Here is a 10,585-nt window from a genome sequence, read left to right as displayed (position 1 = left end):
TCTGCACAGGGACACCCATCAGAAATAACTAACCTCCAAGTTGTCTAGCATCTGTTCATCCACAAAGCATCTCCTGATGCTCCTGACAACACAGATCGCAAATGATTTCACAAACATGTGAACAATCTTGTTTTTCTAGATTTGCCTGTGGTAGCACTGTGTTGATTGCTGAGAAATACAAGGTATTTTGGAAAGCAGACCCTCAAAAACATAAGAATCTTATTTACTTATATATATTTACTTATGTACTTAGGACTGGAAGTTGCCTCAGATACTTAGCCCTTTATGCCAATACTTCTGCTACCAAAGCCTCTGTGTGTAGGATTCTCTCTAAAGATTGCAACAAAAAGTTAGTCAGTCTGAATTGTATCTTAAACTTTGCAGAAAGTTAGAAATCTAAATAAAAGATTGCCATTGTTTCTACTATGTGATAAACTCATTACAAACAGGTTGGTCTGGATTGGTGATAGCTGCAGAGAAAAAAAAGGTATGTGATATGTGCAAGTAACATTCACTACACTTCAGGGCTAATTAGATCACAGTTGCTTAAATGGAGGCACATATTAAACTGCTCTTGGAAGACAGACAAATAGGGAGGGCTCTCTGTATAATTCATGTAGAGGCTGTGAATAAAACTTATTGCTTCAGTAGCTTTAAAATGTACACGATTTTAAGTGCTTACTGTGAGAAATACCCACATGGCACAATAAAGTGCTGCGCAGAGACCAGGGAAAGCAGGTAAGCCACTGAAAGTAGTGCTTTTTCATGAAGCCAACTGAGGGCTCAGCGGATAAATAGAACTAAGAATGAAAAAGCTGGGAGCAACCTTTGAACACATACAGACCTGTTGCCTCCCAATCCGGCGACAAGTCAAGGCTGCGTGTGAAAGTACCGTGCCTCCGCACATGGGGAACAGATGAGACTCACACACAGTGCGTAATGCCAAAAGAACGAATTTAATGCCTTGCAACAAACCCTATATAGTGGTACAGGTCACCACCCCTGGCAGACCTTCGTGACCTCCCTGACTCCACCCCAGGTGCACGCAGGCACCACCTACCCAATATGCAACATCTCCTCCCTCTTTATTATCTGTATGCAACACAGACCTGAAAACTAGATATAAACTTCCAAAAAGCATCAAGACCTACACGTGTATATAATATTTCTTCAACTTCTGGATTACAACAGTAATGAATCAAACAAGCTTTGCTTCTCACATACTGATAGTAATATGTAAGTGGTAGCTGCTCAATTTTTCTGCAATTACCAAATTTTTAGATAATTAGATAATACTGACTCGCAGAATCAAACTCTATAATCCAGAGATGGGTTATAAAGCAGGTATGTTTATTCCAGCGTTGCACAGCACCGGGTGCAAGGGGGATAGCTCCTCCAAACTTGCACACCGACTTGTAAAATCGTGACACAGATATAGGTACATTTAATACATAGTCAATGATTTCTTGGAATTCTAATACATAGTCAATGATTTCTTAGACTTCTAATACATAGTCAATAGTTCTAGGAATTCTGATACATATTCAATAGCTCTTTAGCATACAGACCTCCTCTTGTTTTTATCAGGGGGAATGCAACTCCTCTTCTGGTCGTCCGTGAGGTCTCACTCCTTATCTGCATCCTCCCTGCTCTCTCAGGCCCCTTGTTTCTTTTACTTGTTACTTTTAAGTTTCCTTTACTTATTTCTATAATCTACCTTTAACTATCCCCCTTTTAGGCCCCCTTTATTCCGAATTCCAGCAGAGCACCTGTTTCCTGCTTCACTGTTCAATACCAACCATGTCTGCACTGACTCTGGCAATACCTGCCCCTTAGTGTCATGTAATGCTAGCCACCGCATACATCTGCATCTTTTTTTTCTAGAAGAACATGTTCTATTTGAATAGAATAAAAGACTTCAATTTTGCTGCGGAATAAATGAACAAAAACAATAAAACCCCCCACGTTTTGCTATCCCAGACAAGAAATCAGACAAATAATTTTGAAGCAGGTATGTTTATTAGACACTTTTGCAAGAGTGTTTTGTATATAACTTTGTACTCTGATTTCATCACCTGGTTTCAGCCCACTAAGAGTAAGGCATGCCAGTGTCCCTGGACTGAACTCCTGAATCAATGAGAGTTTTGTCATGCTGGGAATGGAAACTTCCAAGGAGCAGGTTAAAATGCTACTAGCTTTACTGCAATGCACTCTTTTCTCTGAGTCACCTCCTGGATATTTCACCAGAGCCCAGTGTAACCAGAATTTCCAGCTTGGCCAGAACAGTCCTGGAATATCCCAGTACCCAGCAGATATTTCACTGCTGTTTTCCCCAGTGTTACATGGAAGAAACAGGATAATTACCTTAAGCCATGTCTAGGAAAATACCCTTCTGCAGTATTGCAGCAGGAAGCAGAGGCTCTGGCACAAAGCTGTGATGTGATACAAATCATGTGATCTATTATGAAATGATGAACAGAGCACGTTCTGCATTGCATGAAATGCTGCTTGGTACAACGAGTTCACAGAGCTTCTGTTTGATCAGGTAACCTGACACAGGCCTATACAGATGACTTAACACTATTCTCTTTATTCCATTTTCTATGTTTGTATGTATATATGCGAGAAAAAATACTTAAGAACTTTCCACAGACCACAACTGTTGAAGATAATCCAGCATAAGCAAGGAACTTCCTTTCTACATGAATGAAATAGTGCCTTTAAAATTGCAGGCAGGTATGAGCTACCAAACTTGTTTCCTGGCAGTGCTAGCAGACATGATCACCACTAAAATTCAGTTACAATTTTGTGTGTGTGTGTGTGTGGAAAACCTCTACTAACTCTACTAAACTTCAGAACAGGTAACTACATACTAAATATATAATATCTCCCCCTCCAAAATATGAGCTAAATGCAATCATCAGCAAAAGAAAGATGCATAGTGTCAGGGAAGCCTTGGATTTTAGCTGGATCACAGCAATCTATCACAATGAAAGAAAAATGAAGAGCAATATCACTATTTACAGAATGGATCTGATGAACAGGAGTAATCAGTTTGACTTCTGCAAAAATACCAACCACGTAGTTCTTAAATACTTTGTGGACCTGCTATTTTGCAAGGCTTTTTGTTGCCAAGAGAAGACTGCAAATGTTATGCTCAAGCCTACGGATATGGAAAGAGATTGCATGCCATCTTGTGGATACCACAAGCACATCAAAAATTGCTCTGAAAAGAAGTCATGAAGGGGGAAGGGGCGGGGGCGGGGGGGGAGAAAGAAAAAGGAAAAAAAATAGCATAATCATGAAGTACAACTCCTGTCTGAACACAGCACCACGCAAAATTCAAGACCTACATCTGGTGCAGGATGTATTCCTGATATCCAGCCTGACCCCTCGACACTGCTCCTTATTGCTCGCTCATTTCCTGTCAATTACGGACTCAATATCCAAGATGCTTGTGTTATCAAGGAACAGGAAAGCACTGTTCTCCAAGTGCTTTGGGACAGCAGAACAGAACGGATGTGGCGGCAGCACTTTTCTTGCATTTTATTTCTTACGTACAGTACCACCCCTCGACACTGACCAACCGCGATTCCACCGGCGAGACTCTGCCAGTCAGCCAAAGCTCCTGACGCTGAGCTAACGAACGCCGCAGACGGCGACAAACCACAGACCACCAACAGCAGCGGCCGCAGCGCGGCGCTCCGGTCCTGACGGGACTGCCAGCGCCAGGTTCTGGGCGAGCCCATCCGTGGGGGGAGGCCGGCGCATGGCAGAGCGTCCTCGGGCTGGAAAGCTGAACCGCGCCGCCTGCTCTCCCCTCCGCGTGGTAGTGCCCATGACTAGGGGGAGCCAAGGGCCTGGGGCCGTCGTCGGTGTCGGTTGTCTGGAATCCGGCCGGTGTTGGAGATGCGGGGCCGGTGTGCGGCCGCCATGAGGCACCTGCCGTATTTCTGCCGTGGGGAGGTGGTGAAAGGCTTCGGCAGGGGCTCCAGCCAGCTGGGCGTGCCCACCGGTGAGCGGGACGGGGTCGGGCAGCGGGCGGCCGGGATGGTGCGCGGCGTGTGGCACATCGTGCTCTTTGGTCTGCAGCGGCTTCGGCAGCCGTCTGACAGCTCTTTTTCGTTTTTCCTTTTTTTTTCTTTTCTTATGCTGGTCGTGGTGATTCGCGAGATGCTGAACGGTGCTTTCCTGCGGTGTGCGCAGAGCTGCCATGCGGCGGTTTGATGGGCCAAGATGGAGAGAGGGCACTGGAAATAGCTGTGAGAAGGGAAACGTGCAGGTGGTGATGCAGGGGTAGAAAAGCAGAGCAAACAGATGTACCCTAAAAAGCCGTATTTTTCAAGTGGTCACTCCCTTCCTGATCAAATTACAAGTGGAGGTGTAAATTAAATGCACTTTATTCTCTTCTAAGGAGGCACCGAAGGCAGCAAATGTGAGGTGCCTATTACAGTAGACAGGAGAACCTGAAACAGCAATCCTGAGGTACCAGGCTTGCAATGTCATCAGTTAATAGAAACTTGGTGTTTTTCTTTTATGTACATCAGTACGAGGTAATGAATTCCAGAGAGTGGTATTCTGGAATGAGGGAAGTTAGTGACTGCTTATAAACCATTATCAGAATTTCACTTAAGGTTCTTTAAAGTTGGTCCGAAACCCTGCACAAATTGCTCTGCACAAAGTTCGTGAGGTCAGTGGTTTTGGGGTAGAGTTGGGTTCATTCCCTTCTCTCAGGCAGGAGTTTATTTCAGATTCTTAGTTTTCAAAGAAAATCCTATAAATCCCCACTTGTAGGTAACCTGAAAGGCAGTATGGAAACTCTGACAGGTGACTGAAATCATAACTTGTTTTCACATGTTTTATCTGCTGCAGAAAGTGTTACTGTTATTGGTGCATAAGCATGATGCCACTTTGCTATTCAGAAGAGATTGGAATTTTTCTGTTCTATGATCATATTGAAGCAGTGATGCTTCTAATAGTGAAATGCCTTCGTAATGATCAGCTTATTGTTTTTTTGCTGTAGAATAGGATGTGTGTAACTCCTAAAAGAGTATGCATAGGTGATAGTAGGATGACTGGTATCATCACAGGACTACTTTTTTGTGAAGCTGTTTTCTTGTTTATACTTTGCTAACGGCACGTTGTATCACTATGGTCATTATACATGCACAAAGAGCACGGAGGCAGAGCTTGCCTTGTAAGTATTGGAAAATTTTGTTGTGTTATTGACTTACACAAATGTGCACTTTTTAAAATTTTTGCAGCTAACTTTTCTGAGCAAGTAGTCGAAAGCTTTCCATCCGATATCCCTACTGGTATATACTATGGATGGGCCTCTGTTGGAAATGGAGATGTGCATAAAATGGTTTTGAGCATAGGATGGAATCCTTTCTATAAGAATATTAAGAAATCAGTGGTAAGAACTTTGCTTTGTGTGGTACTTTGACTATACTGAATGAGCAGGACATTGACTTTAAAAAAGATAAGCAGAATTTGGTCCATAAGTGATATTTAGAAATTTTGTTTGCTGTTAGAAATGTGTTCAGTGTACATCTCATGTGTTTGTAATAAGAAACAGTAGCTGGGCAGTGTGCAGCTGTATATAAGTAAAGTTTAAGAACAATTTTTTATTCCACCACTACTTAAATTCTTCTGGAGCACATTTGTATTTCTAAAGTGGTCGTTGTTTGTTGTTTTGATAGCTAGATAAACGTAACCATTAAATTCAAAACCTGTATTAAGCTTATCAGTTATGAGAGCCCTGGAATGAGGTAGAGCATATTAATCTTTGCCCTCTGCAGTCCTTACAGATTAAAAATAAGAAATATGAGGGCATCTTAATTACTAGTAGTTTTGCATTAATTTTTCTCTTAAATGGTGTGTGGTTCTGTGGGCTAATAAGCAGACGCAGGATTCAAAAGTGAATAGTAATGGGATGGAGTTTAAATCCCAAACTGTGGCGTAGTTATTTTTCTTAGTGTCAGGTTCTTGTGCTTTTCCCAAGTCTGGCAGAACTTGGTTTTAATTGCTAATACCTGGAAGCAGTTTTGTTTCACTGTGAATCTCTGCTTTGAAGACAACTGCCTTCACTCCTCTGATAGTCTTAACATTTAGTTCTGATGTGAGCTAGCTGGGAAAGTTCTCTTAATATCATTGCAATGGAATTCATTACAGTTATTTGGAATGTAATGATCACGTAAAAGTTTGTAATTTTATGCATAGACAAATCTTACCTTTGAGATAAAGGGTGAAGTGTTTTTCCTGACTTTAACAGTCAGAATGTTTGTAAGTGAACAACTTTGCTTAAATGCCATTCAGAGGGCAACTCTTGATGTTATCAAAGGATCTATCATCTCAGTCTTAGAGACTGAGTATCTCAGTTTTTCTCATAATATGTGGGAGAGAATTTGAGTTAAGCATATTAGCTGAATATCCTTGCAAGAATGGAAATGAATTAAAAATTCACCATGATAACTGAGAGCTGATTTCTCTTCCTTTAGGAAACACACATTATCAACACATTCAAGGAAGACTTCTATGGAGAAATTCTTAGTATAGCAATTGTTGGATACATTCGATCAGAAAAGAACTTTAATTCTTTAGGTCAGTATTGCAGGTTTCTGTTAAACTAATCTTTTGTTTGTCATACTCTTGCATGTTGAAAGTACTGTGTCATCACTTTCTGTCCTCACTGTTAGCTATGTTATGTCTTAATCTTTAACATTTCAGTGAAATGTTTTTATAAGTGCATCCACGAGTTGAAAAGTTAAACCCCTTACTTTAAGGTATATTGATACTTATTTCAGCCTAATAATTGTGGTTTAAGTAATTCTATTCTGAGTGTCATAAAAGCATTAGTGAAAAACATTGGTCTAATCTGACTATTTCTTTTTAAAAATGCAGCATTGTTATAACTGATGTTGTTCAAGAGATTCTGTAGACTTTTTTTGCTGAAATACCTTGAAGCAAGGAAAGCGTAATGCTGTAAGCACTAAAAAGTGCAATTCTGACATTAAAACCAAAGCATTTTAAAAACAAAGATAACGTTGCTTTTCCAAGTTCGTAATAATAATCGCATTCTGTGATGTGTTGTTTTGCCTTGCTGTATTCAAGATTCAGATGACCTTTTAAATATTGCTATTCTGCTTTATATTTTTCAGAGACACTCATTTCAGCAATTCAGGAGGACATTGAAGAGGCCAAAAGACAGCTAGATCTACCAGAGCACCTTAAACTCAAAGACAACTTCTTTCATCTACCAGAAGGGAAAATAGTAAACATCTGAGCAAAACCAGTGTTTTGTTTCCTTGTTATGGACCTCTTCTTGCCCTAGTTACATGTCATATATCATTTGATGCAGCACAGACTTGTGTAGTAGATCTGTCTGGAACTGAGTTAATTCTCTTCACAGCAACTATTCTGGTGCTGTGTTTTAGATTTGTGACCTAATGTCCTAATGTTTTGTCTGTTCCCCAACAGTGTTTGCACCGTGTCAAGGTCTTTTCTATTTCTTACTCTGACTTGGGTGCATCCACTGGGACTGTGATAGAGGTCAGGAGGGGACACAGCCATGCAGGTGATATGAACTAATGAAAGAGGTGTTCTGTATCGCATAGTGTCATGCTCTGCAATAAAATGGAAGGAGAGTGTGGTTAGCCATCTTTTCTTGGGTGAGAGCTGGGCATTGGTCTACCCGTGCAAGATAATGAGCAATAAACATTTTTCTCTTATTCCACTTCTTTGTTAAATTATTTTGACCCACAAGTTTTCCTACTTTTCCTTTTTACTTTCCCTCTGGGAGCAAGTGGGACTGAGACAGCAGTGCTTAAATGCCTACCCGGGTTAACCCTCATCGGCCTGGTTGTGTGACTGTAATTGGAACTGAACACTGAAGTCTCACATTGTGATTTTCTTGTGTTCACTGATGATAAAGCAAGTCATGCAAAAGAAGAAAAGAGTGGTTTCTAAATAAGAACTTACTGCACTAAACTATGTTTTGGCCTGTATTGGTAAGGTTGTTTACAGATTTAACTCTCTGAAGACACTGACAATTTTGTCGCTTGTCATTTAGATATTTTCAGCACGCTTTAATCTTATACAGAAAACATTAAAAAATAATATTTGCTGTATGAAGGAAAAAAAAGAAAAAAAAAGAAAAAAAACAGTTTATAATAGACTTTACTGGATTGCATGTTGGAAATGTATGACAATTATCTTGAAAGTAGTGGCTTGCTCTTTTCCTCTTTAAACTAGAGAGATGATGGGGATATTTTCACCTCTTTTTTTTTTTGTTCTTTTTTCCCAGTGGGATACATTCTTGAGTTCGTAACTGCCAAGTTCTTATTTTGTATTTTATTCTTCTGGAGGAACTACAGAAGCCTTGCCTGTCAGTGAAGTATGTTGTAAAGAAATAGTTTGAAGGATAAATCTTCTTTCATTCTTGTATTATGTCTAAGCTCTTTTATTATTATTTTTTTTCCCCCATGGATTTCCTGTGTCAGTTGTGAAAACTGTGGTGCCTTAAGCTGGTTGTCCCAGTAAAGCTGTTCTGTAGCTGCTAGTGAATGTTACTGTACAAAAATCTGTTCATCACTGTTTTCAGGACAGCTGTGCTTGATGATAGAAAACAGTAGCAAAAGGAAAGTTTGAAAAACTTATTTTGCTCCCAGCTTTAACCTAAAATATGAAGAATGTCGACAGTAAAACAATAAACTTTTCCTTGTGTTTGTCTTCATGTTAGAGGAAATGTAATTGCATTCATTTGGTTGAGCGTTCCTGTTTGTGCATTATTTAAAATTAGGTATTTTATATAATTTTTAAAGTTCAATACATGATCCCTAGTACAGTATAAATTCTATTTTTGTATTATGTGCAAATAACTTTAATAAGTTGTTGTACTGTACTGTTAATAAAAGAATGTAATTAAAAAGTCTGTAATGCTGCTTGCTGATTTTCTGACTGATGTTACTGTGCATATCATCTGCATATTCTTTAGCATATAGTGAAAGGTACTGCAGAACTCCTCCATTGTGCTGCTTGAGGTGGGAAAATTGTTCATCTTGCTTAGAAATGTAGCATAACATCCATGTTTCAGATACTGCTGGGTTTTTTTTATATTTAAGACAACACGTGAACGCCAAGTCAAGCATAAGGATCATTCATGTTGTTAGAATTCAAGCAAGACAAGTATTTCTGTAGTTTCAAGTACTTTAAAAAAAATAAGCTTGTGTTTTTTAATTGGCTGTCATCTCCCAGAGTCTATTACTCTTGCAGTAGAGTTGCCATTGCGAGAATGACAGCATTACAATTGTTTCAAATGCTAATGGTCTTATTTGGATAGCCGGCCTAAACCTAATCAAGTTCTAACAGCCTAGTAGCATATTCATATGCAGCAAGTTCAGTGTCTTCCAGCCCTGTTGAATATCTTTATTAGTGGTCTGAATGAGGAGATTGAGTGCACCCTCAGTGAGTTTGCAGAAGACATCAATTTGGGAGGAACTGTTGATCTGCCTGAGTGTAGGAAGGCCCTACAGAGGGATCTCTGGACAGGCTGAAATGAGGGGCTGAGGCTAACTGCATGAGGTTTAACAGGACCAAGGACTGCGTCTTTTGTTAAGGACCCTAAGCATTGCTACAGGTTTGGGGTAGAAAGTTGCACAGACTAAAAGGGGTCTGGAGTATGGTCAGTACTCAGCTGAACATGAGCAAGAAATGTGTCCATCTGGCCAAGAAGGCCAACAACATCCTGGCTTACATCAGAAATGGTGCAGCCAGCAGGATTGGAGAAGTGATCATTCCCCTTTCCTCTGGTGAGCTGCACATTGAGTTCAGTTTTGCGCCCCTCAATGCAAGAAAGACATAGAGGCCTTGATGTGTGTCCAAAGTAGGGCAGCAAAACTGCTGAAGTGACTGGGTCTTATGAAAGGAACTGCGGTCATTTAGTTTGGAGAAGAGGAGGGTTTCTACAACTACCTGAAAAGGAATGAGTGTGTCCTCTTCTACTAGGTAGCTAGTGACAAGATGAGAGGTAACAGCCTTGAGTTACATCAGGGTAAGTTCATGTTGGATATAAGGAAAATATATTTATCGGAAGGAGTGATTAGGAACAGGCTGCCCAGAGAAGGGGCAGAGTCATCATCCCTGTAGGTTTTCAAGAAACATGTAGATAGGGCACTGACAGGAAATTGGTGGTTGGAATAGACGATTTTAGTGGTCTTTTCTAACCTCAGAGATTCTGTAATTCTGTGCCTTTCAGATCAGAGAAAAAAAAATGGGAGTAAGAAATCTGGAATAATTAATTAATCATAAGGGCTTCTTATGTAGGTAGCTGTATTTTGAAATGACAGTTTGAGTTCCTCAAAGCAGATATGAAATCTGTAATTAGTTGGTGTGCTTTTTATTTTGACAGGTTCTCTATGATACAGTCTTCTCTATAACTAATTTTAAATATATATATATATACTTTTCATCCTTATTTTACAACTGTAAGCTAAAATAGTTACTGTGTTAAAATTGTTACTAGTGTATTGTGTAACTTTTTAATAATTATCGTGGAATCAAAAAATCCTTTTAATTGGAAGGGACC

General features: G+C 39.9%; 1 protein-coding gene across 1 annotated transcript; it reads left to right on the top strand.

Moving 5' to 3' along the window:
• The first annotated feature begins 3,690 nt into the window (after positions 1-3,690).
• Positions 3,691-8,932, top strand: RFK (riboflavin kinase). Its single transcript, XM_015849172.2, has 4 exons — positions 3,691-4,015; positions 5,265-5,416; positions 6,501-6,603; positions 7,161-8,932. The coding sequence occupies exons 1-4, from the start codon at positions 3,910-3,912 to the stop codon at positions 7,283-7,285; spliced, it is 486 nt and encodes a 161-aa protein (XP_015704658.1). The 5' UTR covers positions 3,691-3,909; the 3' UTR covers positions 7,286-8,932.
• The last annotated feature ends 1,653 nt before the right edge of the window (positions 8,933-10,585 follow it).

Source organism: Coturnix japonica, chromosome Z (genome assembly GCF_001577835.2).
Source record: "Coturnix japonica isolate 7356 chromosome Z, Coturnix japonica 2.1, whole genome shotgun sequence".
Lineage (NCBI taxonomy): Eukaryota > Metazoa > Chordata > Aves > Galliformes > Phasianidae > Coturnix > Coturnix japonica.
The sequence above is the reverse complement of the archived record's forward strand: the minus strand, read 5'-3'. Positions and strand labels throughout refer to the sequence as shown.

Coding starts and splice junctions, on each gene's coding strand:
- RFK (XM_015849172.2), top strand. CDS start 3,910: ATGCGGGGCCGGTGTGCGGCCGCCATGAGGCACCTGCCGTATTTCTGC. Junction 5,417..6,500: donor AGAATATTAAGAAATCAGTG/GTAAGAACTTTG, acceptor CTCTTCCTTTAG/GAAACACACATTATCAACAC. Junction 6,604..7,160: donor AAAGAACTTTAATTCTTTAG/GTCAGTATTGCA, acceptor TATATTTTTCAG/AGACACTCATTTCAGCAATT.